Source organism: Crocodylus siamensis, chromosome 7, assembly GCF_052110815.1.
Source record: "Crocodylus siamensis isolate JL-2025a chromosome 7, ASM5211081v1, whole genome shotgun sequence".
Lineage (NCBI taxonomy): Eukaryota > Metazoa > Chordata > Crocodylia > Crocodylidae > Crocodylus > Crocodylus siamensis.
Genome location: NC_143401.1, coordinates 63,258,851 through 63,280,107, shown reverse-complemented (window position 1 = coordinate 63,280,107; position 21,257 = coordinate 63,258,851). Strand labels below are relative to the sequence as shown.

At 40.5% G+C, this 21,257-nt stretch overlaps 1 protein-coding gene across 3 annotated transcripts in view; it reads right to left on the bottom strand.

The window, feature by feature from the left end:
• Nucleotides 1-7,384: 7,384 nt before the first annotated feature.
• Nucleotides 7,385-21,257, bottom strand: part of A1CF (APOBEC1 complementation factor) — a 66,831-nt gene continuing 52,958 nt past the window's right edge. For 2 of the 3 annotated variants that reach the window (XM_090057905.1, XM_090057906.1), the window contains exons 10-12: nucleotides 17,516-17,652; nucleotides 13,276-13,409; nucleotides 7,385-9,121 (exon numbers count right to left, since the gene is read on the bottom strand). In XM_090057905.1, the coding sequence (XP_089914031.1) occupies nucleotides 8,970-9,121; nucleotides 13,276-13,409; nucleotides 17,516-17,652 (423 nt within the window). In that variant the 3' untranslated portion in view covers nucleotides 7,385-8,969. Of the gene's footprint in view, nucleotides 9,122-13,265; nucleotides 13,410-17,515; nucleotides 17,653-21,257 lie in introns of all 3 variants that reach the window. The other variant, XM_090057907.1, reaches the window with a different exon arrangement.

Here is a 21,257-nt window from a genome sequence, read left to right as displayed (position 1 = left end):
AACACAAGTCCTTGCAATGAGGAGTTTATTATCCAGTTGAAGAAATCATTCAACTGTGGTTAAAATAGGAGGAAAGAAGAGAAATGCTTGAGATTACAAATTATGGTTTTACTTAGATTCATTATGTGAATGCCTTAGTGGTGTTGCAATATGTTCCTTTAAAAATACTTGCATGGAATGTTATTAAACCTAACCCCGTAATCTCATCCAGACCTACGTTAACATTCTAAAAGGAGCGGTGCACCTGCCAGCACCTGGAATACCACATGAAAATCACTTTTTGCAATAATTTTTTTAGTTGAGTTTTGCAGAGCTAAAAAATTTAGGTTGTGCATCTACACTTGCAGGCATGTGTGCTTGCAGCCGCTCAAACAGGAGCAGCACAAATTTGAACCAGGGATTTTTGCCTCAGCACACATGCCCAGACATGCACTTCAGTGTGGGGCAAGTTGTGCCACTTGGGGCAAAATAACTCTGGACCTGCACCTGAATCTGCAGTCAGGGGGAGCTAGAGCCTGAGGCCAGCACCTGTGCTGGCATCAGCAATATAAAAAGCAGCCCTGGCCAGCAACTCAGGGCTACTTGCTCTCAGGAGTTTCTGGGGCTTGGCCAATTGGTATCTGGGGACACTGCTGCTGCAGATGAGCTGTGGGCCATGCGGGGGGGGCGCTGGGGACATGTGAGGGGGATGGGCTGGGACTGTGGGGGGGATGTGGTCCATGCAGGGGGGCTGGAGCCCTGTGCGGGGGCATGTGGGCCTTGCAGGGGGGCTGGAGCCCTGCAGGTAGGGCAGTGGCTATATGGGGAGGGCAGTCCATGCGCTGTGTACTGTGGGGGGGGCAGCCCTAACCTAGAGTTCCCTGCACCCTCTATTCACTGCAGCAGTCTGGCAGTGGGGGCTGTTGCCTGGTTATGACCTGCTGCCAACTGCAAACGCATGTGGACCCAAGGCTGCAAGCTTGCCAGACCTGGGTGGGGACTACATGGCTGCAGCAGAGACATCTGCATCTCTGGCTGTGGCTGCACATTTTGCCTTTGTGCGGCACTACTGCCATGTATGCTGCCACCCTGCCATCTGGGCAGTTATTGCCCAGAAGATGTTCCCTGTGTGGTGGCCTGCTTTGAACTGTCAAAGTATATCCTCCTGGCCACCTCCAGCTGGATCCTGGGTACCAGCCCTGAGCAGGTTCCTCTGCCTCAGTCCTGCCACCTGTCCTATTAGCCAGAATCCTGGTGTTCCCTATTTAAAAACTGCAAAATCTCTGATAAAACTTCCCAAATTCAGTCTTTAAAGTACCCCCAAAATCCATGCTCTTCCACAATTAAAACAACGGACAGAGACAGAGACGGAGACCAGTTGGGCAATGTTTTATTGATATATTTACAAGTTAAAGCAATTTGGAAGCGTTCCAGTGTCTCTATTATCATAATAAAATAAATGACAAATATCTTTATGTTTTGATGTTTGCTTTTGGTTTTCTTACCATAAAACAGTTAGAGCTTCCCCTGACTCCTTCACTAACTAGAATGTGGGGACAGCTGCCCCTGCAGCCACAGTTCCTGTCAGCAGGTCTCATCCTGTATGGCAGCTGGGCATGCAGGATTTGTGATGGAGGGATGTAGGGTTTGCAGGAGGGGGGTGGGAAGGGGTGTGGTGGAGGGATGTGGGGGGCATGGGATGTGTGGGTAGGTGTTGGGGATTGTGGGGGAAACTGTGGGTGTGGGAGTCTGCTCAGGAGAGGTGGGTTCAAATTTGTGCTGCTTCTATTTGAACCAGGTATTTTTGCCTCAGCACACACACCCAGACATGCACTTTGGTGTGGTGCAAGTTGTGCCACTTGGGGCAAAATAACTCTGGCCAGCTGCACCTGAATCTGCAGTCACTGCAGCCTGCATTGCTGTTTGCCCTGCATGGGCATACAGCATGCTGAAGCATTGGGGCAAGGGGCAGGCAGATACCTGCTATCAGGTATCAAACCTCCCCTACCCTGCTTTTTTCTGGGTGGGGTTTTTTTTGTTACCTGGATATCCAAATTTCAAATTTTGAGCCCACACTGTCAATATGTTCCTAGAGTGCCTCTTGCTTTAAGACGCAGCAAGAGGCACAAGCAGGCTCAGCTGGACGTGCCTAGGGAGTCTGGTATCCCAAATTCTATATGCTTCTTGACTAAAACTTCCTCCCCCATTCCTATTATGATTCAGGTGCATTATTTTCCATAAAAATCAACAACTTCCTACTTTTAATGGCATTTATAACTTTTCCTTTACATATTTTAGTAACAGAAGTTACATGCGTGTCTCAAACCAGATCTTTATTTGAAGCTTGAATTTGGATCTTTGTGACATTTCATGAAGAAAAAATGCAGTGAGCTATTGAGAAATTGTTGTTTTAGTAATCATTCAGGGCTGGCCAGCTTTCAAACAAATGCTGTTATCTGAACCACTAGATTGACCTTGCCTGTACAAAGCAATTTAGTACTCTCTGCTCTGATGGACTGCAGTTGCGCAGAAGACACAAGATTGCTCTGAAAATGCTTTAGTTTTCTAATTGTAGGTTGCCTATGCCATGTCCATTGTAGCTCAGTCTAAAGAAGAAAATCCAGACAAATATTTTTGAGATTTGCAAGCTGCATTTGGTTTGCTCTTAGTATGAACTCTAGGCTTGGTTTCCACACATGGACTTACCTTGGTTTCAGTCATCTTCTACCTGTTTTATTTGTGGTTAGAAGTTGGATGGTTACAAGAGTTTGGTCCTTAATACTGCCTTTTTCTGAGTCTTAAGGGATACAGAATTGTTAAATACAACTATTCCTACTGTAAAAAATAGTAAACTTTTTCTTTCTTCCAGTAGGTGGCAGAGATAATGTTTCATTTTAGTGAGTCCATATATGAGAGAAAAATAAAGTCCTCTTGATCTTTAGCTTAAAGATGCAACTCAGTTCTATTTTTTTTCATAGTTATTGTATGCAGCATGACTCAGTATACAGCAGAAAGAGAATACTATCAGACTGTTTCAGTGTATCAAAGCAGTATGCATTTATTAAATCTTGGCATGTATAAAAGGCTTGCTGACTGTTTGAGACCTGCATTCTACAATGATCTCAACAGAACCTGAACTGTATTCTTACCACCAATACAGAGAATGCCCTTTCTAGATAAAACTCAGGGCAACCAACAAAAAAGACTGAAACTTTTGTATTAGTTTGAAAGTTTTAATAGTACTTGAAAATACACGTAATGCCATTTGATTAACCAAGAATTATTAGCTTGCTGTACAATATTTAATCCAATTCAAAATTTCCCTGAATTAATGATTGAGATGCCAATTTTACTTCATTTTTTTTCAGAACAAATTATTTCTTTTCCAGTTAATGGATCATGTGATTTTACTACACTTCACAGTGTTAGAACTCTATACAAATATTGTACTAAAAGTACAAAAATAAGTGCTTTATGCACACAAGTTTTAATACTGTTCCTGTCTCTCTGCTTTGGCACCTTTTCTAACTTACCTTATATAAATAGCTGGAAAAAAGCCATATATAGTTACTTACACAAAAGTGGGAAACATTTTCTATCAACAACAGTCTCTTTCACAATAGGTGTGGATACATTATTCATTGGCAGTCTACACTAGGGTATCATTACCAAAAATGACTTAAAATGGATATGTATAAGAGAAAATTGAGCTAAAACACCAATAATACTATTAATTATTTAAACCTCTGAATACAATGGCTTTGGTTTAAATGGTTTCCTGTCATGCTCTGCTAGCGTAAGAGTGCAGCGTGGCATTTGCAGAGGAAAATACATTTTCTTTCTTTTTTTAAACATCTTAACAAGACAGTGTATAGATAGAAGTAAGCCTCATTAGTTGTAGCAGTTACAGAAGTACAGAACTTTATCAAATATGACCAGAACTTTTACTCTTTCTCCAGAAAAACATCTCATGAGATCAGTGAGATGTTTGCTTGATTAGGAAGAGAAAGAAATATAGCTAGTTCATTTCAGTGGTCCTGACATATTAATAAGCTTTTGACAATACAACAACTGTATTACTGTTACATTCTTATGAACAGGGAACACCAAAGACTTGGTGTTTAGTGTGATTTCTTTACTATTATTTAGTTTTTCGAAGTCCAAAGAGGACACTGTCAAAGTGGGTAATCCCAAATGATTCCCTTTTACATTACTTTTGTACATCAGCAATACTCTCCATGAAGGCACTAAGAATCTATACAAACATTAATAAAGTTAACTCCGGAAGGATGAGAAAGTGAAAGGCACCTATTACAGAAAAAGAAACTAAAGCATAAGCATACTAAGGCATCTCTCTTTGTAGGTCTGGGCCTAAGTGACTTGCCAAAGGAAGTTTGTGTCAGGACAGGGTTTCTGTCACTGAATCCTATGCTATAGCTGTAAAACTATCATTATTCCTACAAATTTGCAAAGCCTGTGGACCTGGCTGTCCTTTCATGCTTGTCTATATCAAGAGTAAAACTAATGAACTGACTGGATTTATACTGGTGTAAAGATGATGCAAGTGAAAATAGAATCTGGCCTTTTAACTTTTCAAAATGCTTAAAAGAACCTAACAAAATCCAAGCTGGAGAATGAGCAAGCATAAGCAATCTTATGATGTGAAATCAGGGCATGAATTTGATAGGAGCCTCTTCTTATACTCAAGGGCACTAAATATCTATTGAAACTATAGCACACCCAGGATTAAACAAAGTGTTCATGTTAAAGCTTCCAACGGAGAACAGGAAACTATGAACACAGAAGAAAAAGTGAGGATTTTTAAAACAATTAGAAAGGCCTGGAGAGTGTCTAAGTAAGCTTTGTATATAAATTTCAGATAGGACATAGATATATGCCAGAACAGTGAAAGTCAGCCCTGTCTCTCTACTAAAACTGCAAAACACTTTAAGAATAACAGTAGTCTAACAATACCAGAAACTGTGGTATGCAACTTATACATTTGTTTCGTTACTACTAAAATCAAGTCAACTAGAATATTAAAAGAAAACAACACTAGTGTAACTAGTAAACAGTATTTCAGAGACTAATGTGCTTTGCATTTTTAAAAGACCTACATAGAACAGGAAAACAACTGACACAGTGTCCTATTATTTCACAGAGAATCCTTTAAACATTTTGGACCTGATCTGTTTCTCACTGAAGTTAAAGAGTGTAGGGAGAACCAGGTAATTTCTTAGCATTGAGCTTATGTTTTAAGTGACCTGTGAGTCAGGAGGAGGAGAGCAAGGAATGTGCTTATTTTGCCTTTGATGCAGAAGATGAGGATCTAAAATTTTAAAGGATTAGAGATCTTTAAGAAATGATTGATGAATATAATATGAAAACTTCATGGTCTAAGAACTTCCTTGTAATAATTGCTTATATTCATGGATACAAATAAAAAAAAAATTACCTTGCATGTTTTGTACTATTATATTATCTAGGGGAAACCTTAACTATATTTATCCAATATTCACAACATATTGGCACTAATAAGAGTGTGGAATTATCTAAAATAACATAAACTTTTTGCACTTACTATCTCTTTTTGACAGTACTAGTTCTTAGTTGCTTGTTACTTCTAATTGTGCAAGAAAATATATGTATGTATACTGTTGATTTCATATAGAAAATTTAGGAAGCCAGAAGCTTAGGTTAGGATTTTTTTATTTTGCTTTCTGGATATATGAACTCCAGAAAATTGCAGCACTATTCAGGAGAATGCTGTTAAGATGAGGTCAGTTCTCATCAGAGAGCCTTCACAGCCATTACATGACGTCTCTAAAACTCTAAAAACAAGTTTGTATTGCACTGTGTGATTGCCACGGTCAGCACTTTAATAACTATGTCATTTCTGGTGCTTGGTTGTTCATTGTACGAACAATCTACAGTACTGATTTTTCCAGTTTATTCTGAGTATTGCAAACTGCTAATCTTGATTAGGTGAAACTTCTGTAATTTTGCATATGCCACTGTTAGCTTGTGTATTATTTATCAGAGCTGGATCTAAATCAAACGTCGAATCCAAATATCTCTGAATTTTGGGAAGTTAGGATTTAGATCTGGTGCTTCAGGCTTATTTCAAGGCGACAGATTATAGAACTGAAGATCAATATGTTTACATATTTACAGTATTAAAAGTGCAAAGTCTGGCAGTTAATGGACTCCACTGAACTTCTCTCCTATGAAATTTGACAATTTTCCCATTGTTCTGAGGGCACAATTAGATAACTAGCACGGTTTTGCATATTATAGAGATACAATGGGATACAAGCTGGAAGTCTGCTCACTTCAAAGTGCAAGCCTCCTGGGATGTCTTTTTAAAGAAACCAGTCATATGGGTCTTTTCAGAGCTGTGACTTAGGCTTTTAGTCCACATTCTGGTATGATTAACAGATATTTGTCTAATGTGTACATTGCCCAGGATACCAGGATCATTGGATAAGATTAATTTATTTTGTTTAGGTTTTTGCATATTTCTATGGAGACTATGTGGTGAAAGATAAAATATCAATAACTGCCTATGTACTCACTACTATAAAAATTAGCTCTGAAGCATGCACTCACTTGAACGCTGGCTTGTAAGCTAATTTATGAACACTGTCTTTTGCTGTCAGTATTTACTGACTTTTGACATGGGCAGAATTTTAAAAAAAGTAAGTGATAAAAGCTCATTTAGTCTACTTAATTTAATACTTATTTTGTAAGATGGCCTCATGTGCAGTTTTCAAAGTGGGGGAGGTTATAGGTATGTGAAGGATCTCTATGCAAAAATGGGTGACTTAACATTCTACATGTTGTTGGTTTGGCCAAATATATAGTAGTATTTTCCAGTTTGGTGGACTTCATCAAGGCACATATAACTGATTAGATTCAGAGCAATGAACAGGCAGAAAATCAGCACTCTGTTGGTTGAAGAATGTGAATTGCCACATTGGACAAGACAAAAATCCCACATTGGACAAGACAAAAATCCCTCACTCTAAATGCACAGAAGAAGAAAGGCAGAAAGAAACTCAGATGGCTAGTATAATGAGAACTGAACAGCTATACACTGGGGATACAAAGAGGATAACAAACCTGGGTATAGGGGTATTGTAGGGTACTTTGTTATAGGGAGGAAGGATACTTTTGTTGTGGAGGAGTAAGGGGGCTCCTGTAGGGCTGTGCAAAGCTTTGATCTCTGATTTGATTCAGAGGAGATTTGGCCCAGTTCAGCAGCCAGATCTCTGAATCTGAATCAAATCAGGAGACCCATTAATCTCTCTGAATCAACTCAGAAGCCTCTGATTTGATTCAGCGAGATTTGGTGATTCGGACACAGATACAGCTTTATACATTTTTTCTACATACCTCAAGGTACCAGGTGGATTGTGAATACTGAGATGGTGGGGCAGATGGAGTGTTCCAAGGGAACACAGGGGTTCCCAGCGTGCTTGGTGGCGGACCCAGAAGTGGACCAGAAGCACTTCTGGGTCTGCCACGGAGCCTGCAGGGGACCCACCCTGCCCCCCGACTCAGCGACTGGTGCCTCCTGGGTCTGGGGGGCCACCCGGGGTCCCCCCACAGCAAATCGCTGAGCCGGGATGGTTCAGGGGTGGGTCCCCTGGGTGCTCAGAGGTGCCCCCCCCAACTCCTGTAGGACGCTCCATCTGCCCCACCATCTCAACATTCACAAGCCATACCTGGTACCTCAAGTTATGTAGAAAAAACATATAAAGCTGTGTCTATGGCTGAATCACTGATTCTCTGAATCAGAATCGAATCTTCATTTTTAGATTCAACCGAACCAAACTGGGACAGTGATCCAAATCAGAGAATTGAATCACCATCCCCTGAGCTGAGCCAAATCCAAATCCAATTTGAATACGGCCTGTTTTGCACACCCCTAGTCTCCTGAGCTTTCTGAGGATAAGAGGAGAAGTACCCAACAATTTCTTAACGTTACTGTCATGAAGTTGCTGGGAGGTAAAGTACAGCCCATGGAGAAAATCCACTACCATTTAGCATCCTGGAGAGAGGTTTCTGTTCTCTTTCATTCACCCTAAGTCCTGCTCACACATTTTTTTATTCCCTGCTCAGTCCATTTGTATGATATGCTAATGTTCTAGTGAGAGATATTCAGCATCAAGGGAAGTGGGAGATGAGTATGCACGTGTGTTTCCCCAGGAACAAATAGCAGTGGCATATAGTTGTGTCTGGGTGGCCCCAGCAGCCTTACCTGCGGTCCTGAGGGCCTCCTGGGGCTCCAAGAGTGGCAATTCAATGTGCAGAACCTAGCTGGCAGCTGGAATATGGTTCTAGACAGCCGGACTCTGTTTTTGGGAGGCACATGCTGCCACCACATGTACCACCCTGCTTTTTTCAGTATCTCCCAATGTCAAAAAACCCACTCCACTGCAAATTAGCAGCACAGCTTATGCCTGAATGTGCAGTGCAATTGGTTTGCAACAGGTGCACACTTATCTGGATGTGCCCTATGTGTCTTAGAACTGTGCACTAATTGTGCAGTATGAACATGAGTTTGATATCACAGTTAGCCAATCACAAGTCTGATTAAATCACACACTTTAAAGATGCAGCTCATTGGGAATGTTTCTGTTTTCAGCATGGATGATTACATGTAAACATGCACAGTGATGTATACTTAAGAAATTTTAAGAATTATTTTCTGGGCAAAAATGGGTTTTTGTTTCTGTTTTGTTGCTGTCTTCAGTTTTTGCTTGTTTTATTTAAGTGTGAAAGTTAATTTAACTAATTTATAATGAAACATATACCAACAATTAAAAAATTCTCAGCCTAGAAGTATAAAACTATCACTAAACTAATCCATCTTCTAAAATTAGATTTAAAATTCTGAGATCATAATAATTAACAGACAGAAGTAGTTACCCCCCCCCACTTGATTAACAGAAAGTATTGATTTAAATACAAGTAGACTAAATCTTTTAAAAAGTTCCATAACCATCACTACGAGTGGCCACAGCAAAGGCAGGGTATGCTTCATATGTTGCATAAGTTGCTAGATCTTGTCCCAGTGTCATTGCTTGTTTCAGCTGTGTAGCTGCTACAGTTGCAGCTGCATTGGTGATGGTGTATCCTGTAGTGGAAAACAGACATAAATAAAGCATATCTTTTAAGTACACCCACAGAGAATGATACAGCTGTGATAACCATCCTTTGTGTATGAAATAAACATATGGAGATTTCACTGTAATAGCCTATTTGTGTTAAATTGAACATATTTACATCTGACAACATCAGCGGGCATGTCTACATGTGCCTGACTGCACAGTTGGTACTGTGCAGTCATTTAGTACTCCCCTTAGCAAATACTAAATGATTGTGCAGTACCCTCCATTATTGCACAGTGGTGCACAGGTTGCTTTTGATTCTACTGCACAGTAGTTCATTGCTATTGTGTGGTAGTGGCGGCATCACACTTAGTGCCCACCAATGCTGCATCACCTTAGTGTCTTGTGTAGATGCACCCAGTGTTAAGCAGCTGTTACCCTCGTGATAAACTTCCTCTTCATTATGATCATACCTGTAGTAACACTATGTGATTAGTAAAGTTACTTACCTGTTATTTGTTAAACCCATGATTGTCCAAAATGTCCCTATTTTTATAGCATTATGTGTTCCCGGTATTTAGCTGTCTCTGAACTAATAATACAAGTTACCATAAGCCCATAAGATCCACTTCACATATGGGGAGGGCAGGACAAGAAGGATATGTAATAAAAGATATTGACCATGTATCTTGGAGGAGATGTCCACATAAATGATGAAAATTATGTGCTACCAGTCACTACCACACTTCCTACCACAAATGTGTCCAGAAGGAATACTACATATTAAGGAGATGAGGAGAGATGTTTATCATTTGTAATGTTGGTGAAAGAACATGTTACGGACTACTTAGAAAAGCTGCATATGTACAAGTCCATGGGGCTGGATGGGATGCACCCAAGGATGCTAAGGGAGTTGGCTGATGTGATCGCACATCCATTGGCCATCATCTTTGAAAACTCATGGCAATAAGGAGAGGTCCTGGATGATTGGAAAAGGGCAAACATAATGCCCATATTTAAGAAAAGGAAGAAGGTGGATCCAGGTAACTACAGACTGGTCAGTCTCACTTCAGTCTCTGGAAAACTCATGGAGCAGTTCCTCAAGAAATTCATTTCTAAGTATTTGGAGGAGAAAAAGGTGATTAGGAACAGTCAGCATGGATTCACTGGGGGCAAGATAGGCTTGACCAACCTGATTGTCTTCTATGATGAGGTGACTGGCTCTGTGGATGCAGGGAGACTGATGGATGTGGTATACCTTGATTTTAGCAAGGCTTTTGATACAGTCTCCCACAGCATTCTCACAGGCAAGCTAAGGAAGTATGGGCTGGATGAATGGACTGTAAGATGGATAGAAAACTGTCTGGAGCATTGGGCTCAGAGAGTAGTAATCAATAGCTCAATGTCTAGTTGGCAGCCAGTATCAAGTGGAGTGCCCCAGGGGTGGGTTCTGGGGCTGGTTTTGTTCAATGTCTTCATCAACAACGTGGAAGATGGCATAGAGAGCACCCTCAGCAAGTTTACAGATGACACCAAGCTGTGGGGAGTAGTAGATATGTTGGAGGGTAGGACTAGGATTCAGAGTGACCTAGACAAATTGGAGAATTGGTACAAAAGAAATCTCATGATGTTCAACAAGGAAAAGTGCAAAGTCCTGCACTTAGGATGGAACAATCCCATGCACCAGTAAAGGCTGGAGGTTGACTGGCTGGGCAGCAGCTCTGCAGAAAAGGACATGGGGGTTACAGTGGATAATCAGCTGAATATGAGCTAGCAGTGTGCCCTTGTTGCCAAGAAGGCTGACAGCATACTGGGCTCCATTGCTATGTTTGTTGCCAGTAGGTGAAGGAAAATGATCATTCCCCTTTATTCAGTGCTGGTGAGGTCTCATCTGGACTACTGTGTTCAGTTTTGAGCCCCCCCACTACAGAAAGGATGTGGACAAATTGCAGAGAGTCCAGCAGAAGATGACAAAAAACAGTGAGGGGGCTGGGGGACATGACTTATGAGGAAAGATGGTGGGAATTAGGTTTATTTAGTCTAGAGAAGAAAAGACTGAGACTGGACTTAATAGCAGCCTCCAACTACCTGAAGTATGTGTGTGTGTGTTGGGGGGTGGGGTTCAAAAGAGGATGATGCTAGACTTTTCTCAGTGGTGGCAGATGGCAAAACAAGGCATAAGAGTCTCAGGTTGCAGCAAGGGAGGTTTATATTAGATATTAGGAAGAATTTTCTCAATAGAAGGGTGGTAGAACATTGGAACTGGTTAGTCAGAGAAGTGGTGGTATCTCCATCCTTGGAGGTTTTCAAAACCTGGCTAGATAAAACTTTGGCTAGGGTGATCTAGTTGTGGATAGTCCTGCTTTGAGCAGGGGGTTGGACTAGGTGACCTCCTGAGGTCCCTTCCAACCCAACTTTGTATGCTTCTATGAAAGTTCCACCATATATGACTACATAGTAGAAGTATTTGGGAATTTCCTATCAAGATTTTTTTTTTTTGCCTGAAAATGTCATTTCCAAACAAAATGAGTTTTCCATGGAAAATGTTCAGTTTTGCTAACATTAATTGATAGTCATTTATTGAAAAAAAACAAAACAAAATATTTTGCTTTGGCTTGACTTGGCTTAGATCAAAATATTTCTGTTCGTTGAATTGGCCCTAGTTAGTTATGAAACAAGTCAGCATAAACTGCATGGTCTATTGGCCTCTGTTCTGTCCTGTAGGCCAAACTACTTGAGTGGTCAACACCTCCCACAACACTTCCCATACAAAACGGTCCATTCTCTGACCAACAATGTGGTGCTTTATGGAAGTTGCATAACTTCTGGGGAATAAAGGGAGATGTGGTATAATCAAGGAGTTTGGCCAGTAGGAGATGTGGACATTAGGGAACCCAGACTAGAACTCCCATGATGGATGTGTCATTAAATGCAGTTTAATGTTGATCATACTTAAGGTAGGCATTTCAGGTCAGTTCAACAAATCAAAACAAAATGCTTTGCCATGATGATGTTTTAACTTTTTTATTCAATTCAGGATGAAAAAAGTTCAAGTATCAGAATTTCCCCTGAGGGAGAGGTTCCTGTTTTTGCTCAGCTTTATTCTGTAGGCCTCTATTCAATATGTTAATATCAGTTTCCACTCCATCCACTGTGAAAATCATTGAATGGGTCAAAATGGAAGAAGCCGTCAAGGGCAACAGGGACAGGGAAATCTATAGCCATGCCAAGAGCAGAGCATATAGATATGGCCAGGGATAAGTAGAGTTGCAGCCATCATTGACCAAGGATATCTACCACTGGCAGTGTGTGTTGTAGGCAGAAACTTTAATGTACATCTATTTGTCAAACTTCCAAGACAAATAAATAAGGGAGGGTGAAAGAACAGGAGAGATTATAATTAAGCAGTAAATGGGGATTAGATTCAATAAAAAGTCCATTTGGCTAACATACTACGGAAGCCTTCACCAACCCAGACAAATTGATTTTTCTGTGGCTTTTGCGGACTTCTGTGGCAGGAAGCTGAATAGATTTTTTTTATTGAATTCATCCTTGAGATGCTCCATACAGTTCAGTAGTTCTGATTAATGCATGCCTTGTGTGCAGTTTGGCACAAGGGGTTCCCAGTACATCATAAGCACATCCACAGTACATAATATTGTAAATGCAATGCCTGTAAATTGGGTTTATGTTTCTGGCTTGTTCTCTATAATTTTCCCAGGCATTCTGGTTAATTTTAAAACCTGTTTAGGGATCTTTACTCAAAATGGAACAATAAGCCCGTAGCCTTCTAAATCTGAAGAAGTGTGAAACAACTTATATTTTGAGCCAGTACCCTTTGTTACAGTACCCTTTGCCTAATGGACCAACACAACTGTAGAACTGGACAACCCTCAACCTTGTGAAAATTCTCAAGTAGATCTAGCCCCTTCTTCAGTTTTCTTTTTTTTTTTTTTTTTTAGACAAATTTTCTCCTCCAATACCTCTGGCCATAATATGATGTTTCAAAATCCATCCTCATCCCAGCAAGCTGTCATTACATAGGCCATTATATCATCTCATATATGAATAATACGGACAAGGAAGAATGGAAACATAGGCTTCAGTCAAAAGATCACTGTAATCCCACTATATAGAATCAGTAGTTAACAAGACAGTGTCAGTACAGACCTTCACATACCTGGAAAAGCAGGTGCTGCAGCAGGTGCCTCTGTGCCTTCGATGGGAATGCCCAAGGTCTGAAGGGTATATTCTGCTGCATATGTCTTGGCCTCGTCAATATATGCACTGAGCTTGGGAGGTGTGAAAGGATGTCTGTGAATCAGATACAAAACATTAGTTGCTTTTACTGTTGTATGCTTAACTGCTTGACAGTCCATATCTCTTGATCCAGTAGGAACGCACGGTGCATTAAGATTTCAAACAAACAAAATATTTGGAAAAAAATCACAAAAAGAAAAACAATTAGTTAAATGTATAGACTTTTACATATGGGCTGGCTATCAGCTTGAGGTTTACTGTTCATGCTGAAAAGGTTTCCTGCTTATTTTATTAACTCACCCTAACTGGAAAGACCAGCTTTAAATAGATAATGGACGTTTGCCAAGTATCTCTCATTAATATTTCTGGATTACTTGATGCGGTGTAATCCTGTGAAGCAGACCTAAACTATCATTAATTTCTATTGCTATTATCATTAGCAATAGGAGTGTACAGTACTTGATTCCTAATTGTTATAACTGTTGAGGGTGGAGTGGTAACAGCACCCCATATTTTGAACTTTAGCTGATATGTCTCATAATAAGATCCATTTTAGTTATTTACTACTTTGCCAAAATTGAATGATTTGCATCTTAATTTTCCTTGAGGAGTGTCTGCCTCTTACTGATTTTTATTTATTCTATTTTTATTTCAGCCAAAACTATTCAGTTTCTAATAATGGTGTGAGAGAAAATAGATTAAAAAATATCCCTTTTAAAAATAGCAATGACCATTTTGAGGCATTTTAGTCTCTATGTGCAGAGGGGTTGCTTTTTGCCATTTAGTTACAATCCACCGACACTTTTAAGTCGCTGAAAAATAAACTTTGCACATATTCAAGTTCACGTTCCAACCAAAGCCTGAGCAGGAATTTTCTTGCAATTGCAGTCCTGGGTTTCTGTGGGCTGTGTTGGTCCTAAACACCAGAAATAGGAGCAGGGAGGCTATCTTTCAAGTGCCCTCAATATTTTCTCTGGGCTTTTGGGCAGTGCAACTTGTCTGATTCAAACACAGAGGGAACAAATGACAAGCAGGGGGAACTGACTGGAATAAAAAACCCTACTAATTACAGAAAAATAGTCTATGTTAAAAGAGCTCTAAAGCTAACAAAGTCAAGTGCTCAGCCTTAGGAAATGTCAGAATTACAGCTGCTCAAGTGCAATGCAGTTTTCTTGTGTGTATGCATTGTGATCCAACTATTAATTGTACAGTGTCATAGCCTGACTTTTCTCTGGCATGCACCCTCCTTGCACTGTACCAGTGTTTTCAGTGTTCCCATCATAAGCTTCATCTCAGGCTACTTTGCAGATTTTTCAGATTAATTAAATTATTATTCTTGTTCTATTTTATGGCTTCTGCAAAATCACTTAAATACTCACACATAATTACTAAGCATCTAACTCCAGGATTGATATTCGAAAAGACCATTAAAATTTTCTTTTAACCAGAGAAAACATAGTGCTGAGCATTGATCACCCATCTTTTTTCCTTTATCTCCTCTTGCTTTTTTCCTTTCAGGACCAATCAACATTCTTCCCCTTAACCTCCAGTGCTCCAAATGAGTAGTTTTGGGGAGGAAGGACCAGGATCTATCCAGGGCTAGGGACAAACATTACCCATAAACCAGTTTAAATAATCAGAAAATGGTTTAAACCTCTAACAGAACAGATATTCAGTGCACATAAACCAATTTGAGATAAACCTGGTTGAATTTAGTATCAGACTTAACTGATTTGGCTCAAACTGGTTTATGCAATGTCTGTCCCAGATCCTTTGCTGGTTTAAGCTAAACCAGACACCCCCAGCATCCCGGCATGCTCTCTGAGCTGGGCAGGGCTCTCTGCTCCACAGCAGGGCTGGTCCCTTCCCTCTGCTCCCTGGTGGAAGCTCATCAGAGACTTGCAGGCACAGCAGGGTTTGCTGGCTTTCCCATGCCCTGCATCCCACCTCTCACCACTCGCTGCTTAAGCAGAGATCCCTTCCTCATCTCTCTCACGGCACGGACTGTAGCCAGCATGTGGTATGCTAGCTAATGCTGTGTAAGGTGGATAGGACTGTGTCTTCTTAGGGCTTTTGGGAGGTAATCAACAGCTCAGATGGTAATGGCCCTGCATTCCTTCCTTTGGAAAAAGCTGTTTAAGAAGAGCTTGTAATGAGTGAGACTTTTTCTGATGGCCTGTTAAATGCTGATGGGGGAGGGGTCCCTAATCATAGTGTCCTGCCTGGGCCTGGCGATACACCCCTCAGGTCAGTCCTGTGGAAGGGAAGGGAGGGCTTTTCTAGAGCCCCCAGCTTCTAGCCTGAGCCACTGAAGGCATGTGCCTGCATTTCTGGAATGAGAAGGGAATGTCTATCCACCTTCAAATCAGGTCAAGCTTTGCAGGTTAGACTAACCTTCAAAGATTGAATCAATTCAGGCTCAGGCTTTTTGAATATCTGTCCCTAGCCCAGAAGAATAAGCCTCTGACTTCCTGTCTACTTAGTAGCAAATGATCGTGCCTTATTCAGTAACTTTCTCCAACATCCAATTCACCTAACTACTTTTAAAAATTTCAAAATCTCATAGCATCCATTACAAATTAGTTGAGCATGTTCTTCATATGATTACCTACTATATATTCAGAAAACTGTACACTCATTCAGTGCATAGGATGAACGGTGCTCCCTACAGTAGCCGCTATTAAATATTTTATGTTATCGTTATTGTTTGATATGTGCTTATGCCTTATTCAATTAACACTATTTAAACCCTATTCTGAAGACAAAGTGATTAATTTTCTATAGTCTTCACTAATATGTTTGTTGGGTATGTCACAAATATAAATAATCTCCACAACAATATGGTGAAGTAATGGGGTGTTATTGTCTCTATTTTACAGATTGGAACTGAATCAAACACAATTAAGATCAAAAGCGCTAGCTAATTTTGAGGCTCTTTGCACCTTACAGTGTTCCAGTTTGTTTGTTCATTTTATCAGAATCAAACCATGTTTTTAATACAACATTCTTTCAAATCGTTCAGTCACAGATTAGCATACCCAAAATTGCATTTTTAGGCCAAGGGGAAACATATCAGAGTTTGGACTATTCAGTGAGGTGCTTAGATAATAATATTCTAGAATGATGAAGATTATAATAAGTAGGATCCAAATGCGGATGAGGGGGTGTGCACTGGTGCAGTCACACTCTCCTTTGCTTCCTGGTTCCCTCAGAGTTTAAAACCAACTGCCTGGCAGGATTCAGGCAACAGTGAGGGAGTCAATTGACTTCATGACTCATTATAATCTATTTCATTCCTTCTAAATTTTTCATTCCACAGATGTTAATTACCCTTTCTTTTTGAATGGTCCTGATATTCCACAATCCAAGCTATCCTTTCTTCTGCAATTCTACTGTCCGTTAACTGCTCCTGGTAATGTAGTTTCTATTTCATAGCCCTGCAGACTCTTTTCAACTTCAGCTAAAAACATTAACTCAAGTGTGGAAATGTTAACTCAAGTGAACATTAACTCAGGTGTGGAAATAACTTGCAGTGAAACAATGGATGCACTGTCAAGATGCTGAAGAAGACCAGATTTTTTTTATGAACCTAATTATGTTTGCCTAGTTTGCTGTGTTTTATGCAAAATATAGCAGATTAATGCACATGCCAATAAAGTTACAATTCTTTTTGTTTCGAATTTAAACTGAGTAATTGAGTCCTCAGCTCCTAACATATTAGTGAAACTTCCAGTTTCTTTTTAACTGGAGAAAAATATGTTGTGTTACATATGATTATGCTGTCCAGTATTTGCACCCCTCCTTTTCAAAATCCTAGATCTGCCTATGGTAGGATCTATCTTTATATTTTGATCCAAAATCTGGTGACATCCCAACAAATTGCTTTTTCTTCCTAAAGTTTCTGAAGAAATTGTTATCAGCATATAAGAGATTTAAAGAAAGGCTATGTGGGCTTCATGCAGTTTTTACTTGAGCAGAGACAGTATAGGTAATGGCTGGTATTTGTATTTATCCCTTTTAGTCTGTAGGATTTTATTCTGCTTTCCAAAATTTGAAATGACTATAAAAACCAACTTGTATAGTTGCTTTTGAGTAATGATGCTAAATACATTGATTTAAAAATCCCATTAAAAAGCACAGAAAATGATATAGTTACATACATAGTAGGTTGCTGGCTGGCAAGGGCAGGTATAGTGACTTTATACAGGAACAGTTGTCTTTGATCTTGGCCAATCGCAGAATGAAGCTGGTAAACAGGCTGTCCCCAATTATTTTTCTGGCAGATTTCTTCTAAGATCTATAAAAGAAAAAAGATTTACTACAGTTAGAGCCACACTTTAATGGTCTGGCCCATCTCCAGGCTCATCCACTGCAAAGGTCCATTACTTTCCATGAGTTTTCATCTGTAGATGGCATGTCTCTTCTTGAATATAATGTAAGAAGAAATAGAAGCTCTGGTGGTTTAATAGGTTGTGAACTCTAAAATTAATAGAAACGTGAAATTTTCAAACACCACTTAATTGATAAAGATAATTGTCACATGGCTACATCTGATTCATTTCAGTTTAGTCCATTAACTGTTTTACTTTGATGTAGCACTGGATAATTTCCTTTGAATTCTAATTTAGTAATTCTACTTCTGCATTCCAGAGTTCTGCACTCTTAACTCCTGTTAAAGCACTGCAACTTTATTAATCCCTCATTGGATGAAATGGATAAAAAGCAGTGGGATAGCTTCTGTCCAACCAGAACTAGAACATTGAGCTCTTTTCCATTCAGGCTAGTATCTAGTTACATAACCTACCCTCCCTCTAGCTTGCTCTCCGTTTCCTGCCCTAGAGTCATTTACATTTTGAAAGGTTTGGCCTGTACCAGACTATTGTCCCTTAGAGTAATTTATGCTCACCCCTAAATTTGTCCCTGTACTTTCCTATGGAAGCAACTTTATCAGAAAAAGTTTAATTTTAAATAAATGTCAATATCAGTTACATTTAAGGATGTCCCTTGTGAGTTCTCACAATCGTTAAAGGTCCTTTGGCTTTAACTACCAACATTCAGACTTTGGCACTGGAATACTTGCATCCCAGGAGAATCACAAATTCAGGTCAATGGTTTGAGAGACAGAGAAGCTTTCTGTTATGTTTTAGATGTTTTATGCATTGCGCTATACTAGAATTTGGCTAAATCTGGGCTGCAGAACTAGAAGGTTTTGCTTCTGTCTTTGCTGGGGCTCGGCAGCTGGCATTGCTGCCATTTTTCCTCACTCCCTGCTCCCTAGCTGCAACATGGGCATGATCTCCAACCAGTGGGGAACTGAGTTGGGGTGGGGCAGCTTCCAGCTGTGTCTGTGCTGCAGCCAGGTGGGTTGTTGGGGGAGAGGCAGCTGCAGTGCAGATACAACTTCCAGATGCCCAGCCTTGGTGCAGCTCCCCACTGGCTGGAAGCTACTCCCATGCTGCAGTTAGAGGGGAAGCTGGGGAGAAGCAGTGGAAGCAGTGTGGGGGCAGTTCCCAGCTGCCCAGCTCTGGCGCAGCTCCCTCCAGCTGCAACCTGTGCTGGTGCCCCAGCTGGGAAAAGGTGGTGCCAGCACTGGCACAGCTCCCAACTGCCTGGTCTCAGCAAGGGTGCAGGGAAACACCTTCACTGCTGACGCACTGCTGAAGTCATCCAGCCCACACCAGAATGGAGCTGGATTGTTCTGCTCTGCAACGTAAAAAGACTGCCAGCCCCTGTACTATATATACAATTATTGTGCTAACTCACAGTCTTCTTTTACAATGAGGAATAGCACATTGAAACCTCACAAGCAACATTTGTGAGAACACCTATAGCACCCAGGAGGTGCTGGTACACTGCTTGGTGTACACCGCTTTTTCTCTTTGCGGTATGGGAGAGACTACCTCTGGACTCAGCAATAGAGTGAATAAGGGTGTTGTACTCTAACCAGACACTATAGTTCATAAAAGAGAGTGGGAACAAAAGAAAGCCAGCAGCGCATGGTTATTTTTAGCAGCTTGTGTAGCTTTTTAGCATTTTGTGTAGATGTGCCCACGGACAAGTATTAATTTAAACTGGATCAGGTACAAAGCAGGGTAACTTATATGATTAGGAGAACAGCAAACCTATTTTATAAGAGAAGATTAAAAGAGTTTTTTGCAAAACAAATGTTGAGAGTGGTTTTGCTTTGTATAAACCTCTTTGGTGAGCGAATATCAGGGAGGGAGGAAGTTGTTTAAATTAAAGAACAATATCAGCATAAATAGGATGACCACATGGGACAATGCAAAATCCGGGATACTGCCCGCACCCTCCGATGGCTTCAGGAAGTCAATGGCCTGTTAATGACCTATTGTTCTTTCTTTCACCAGGTGTTATCAATCACCTGTGAAATAACAATTAATGTTAATGAGCAATTTTGCTGTCTGCTGGGCTTCCTATTTCACAGCTGCTGCTGCTCTGCCTCTGAGCCTCATGCCCTGTGCCCGGGATGCTCGTTTTCATTTTCACTGGCTGGCTGGGGCTGAAATCTGGGACTGTTCCAGCCAATCCAGGACATATGGTCACCTCAGACATAAGATCAAATGGCTAAAGACTCACCATGAACAAATTTAGACTGGAAATTAGGAGGAGGAATGAAGGTCTAGAATGGTCTTTCAAGTAAACTTGTGAGAGCAAGGAACCTGAATTGTTTTAAGATGGAGCTTGATAACTCTATGGAAGGATTAGTATGATGGGATAGGAGCAATAAATAGTGCATATATGGATATAAACATAACTCATAATCTTCATTTTTGTGTGTCAGATACCTTTTAATCCTAGGGGTTGGGGCTTCTCTTTGTCACCTGAAGATGCCAGGAAGAATTTTATTTATTCAAAAATGCTTTATTTGCTTTCCAGTTGGCAGGGGTGGGGGTGGGAGGGGGGTGTTGCTTTCTTCTGAAACACTTCTTACCCCATCTCAGAGGTGGGAGCATTCCTGGAAAGCACTCACCCTCCGGCTAGTCCTTAGAAATCTCTCAGGTACCTGACTGGAGTTATCTGTACTTATGTGGTCCAAATCAAACATATTGCTAATACTGAGGTCAAGAAGGAATTTTTTCTCCAAGTCAAATGGGCAAGAACTGTAGCATTTTTACTGTCCTCTGTAGTACACGACATGGTCTTCTCCCTAAGATTGTTCAAGCACATAGCAATATAATAATTCCTGGCTCTTACAGTGGCAGTTCATTGACTGTAACCTTTCCCCCCACCATATTAACGGATTTTTTTCCTTAATTTTTTTGGGTGCTTTGAGATTGTGAGTTGTGAGATTAATGTGGATCTGTTGGACAAATGATTGCTTGCAAAAACAGGACAGTGGATTTGATGACTTTAGATATGCCTTGCAGTCCTATGTTTGAATTCAGACTTTTGCTTTACTTAGTTAAAGGAAAAGAGAGGGGAAGTATTTGTCATTAAGATCAGAGTCTTAAAATTTCAGGCAATTTTGATCTTATTTGAGACTTAGGTTGTTATCTGTCTAAACCTCAATCCTGAATACTTTGCACATAAATAACTTTATATGATTTCAGTGAGAGTTTCTACATGTAGCAAAGAGTTCACGATTGGTTTAATAGCACATTTCTCTTTCCTAATTTTAAGAGAGGGTTGCTGGTAATGTTTTCAGGTGCTTAGCATTTATCTTTCAAGGAAGGTTGCACAGCCAGGTTCTTCCCTCGGAGGTCAATCATTCAAATCACAAAAGTCAGAGACCACTGATTTGCTGAGCCATAATAGAACATGTTTAAATTTTGAGGCAGCAAGCTTTGTAAAATGTTATTATGGTACATTACAGCAGGCTGTCCAACTGGTGGCCTGTGGTCTGCATGCAGCCCCTGAGGGGTTAAGTTGTGGCCCCTGGGC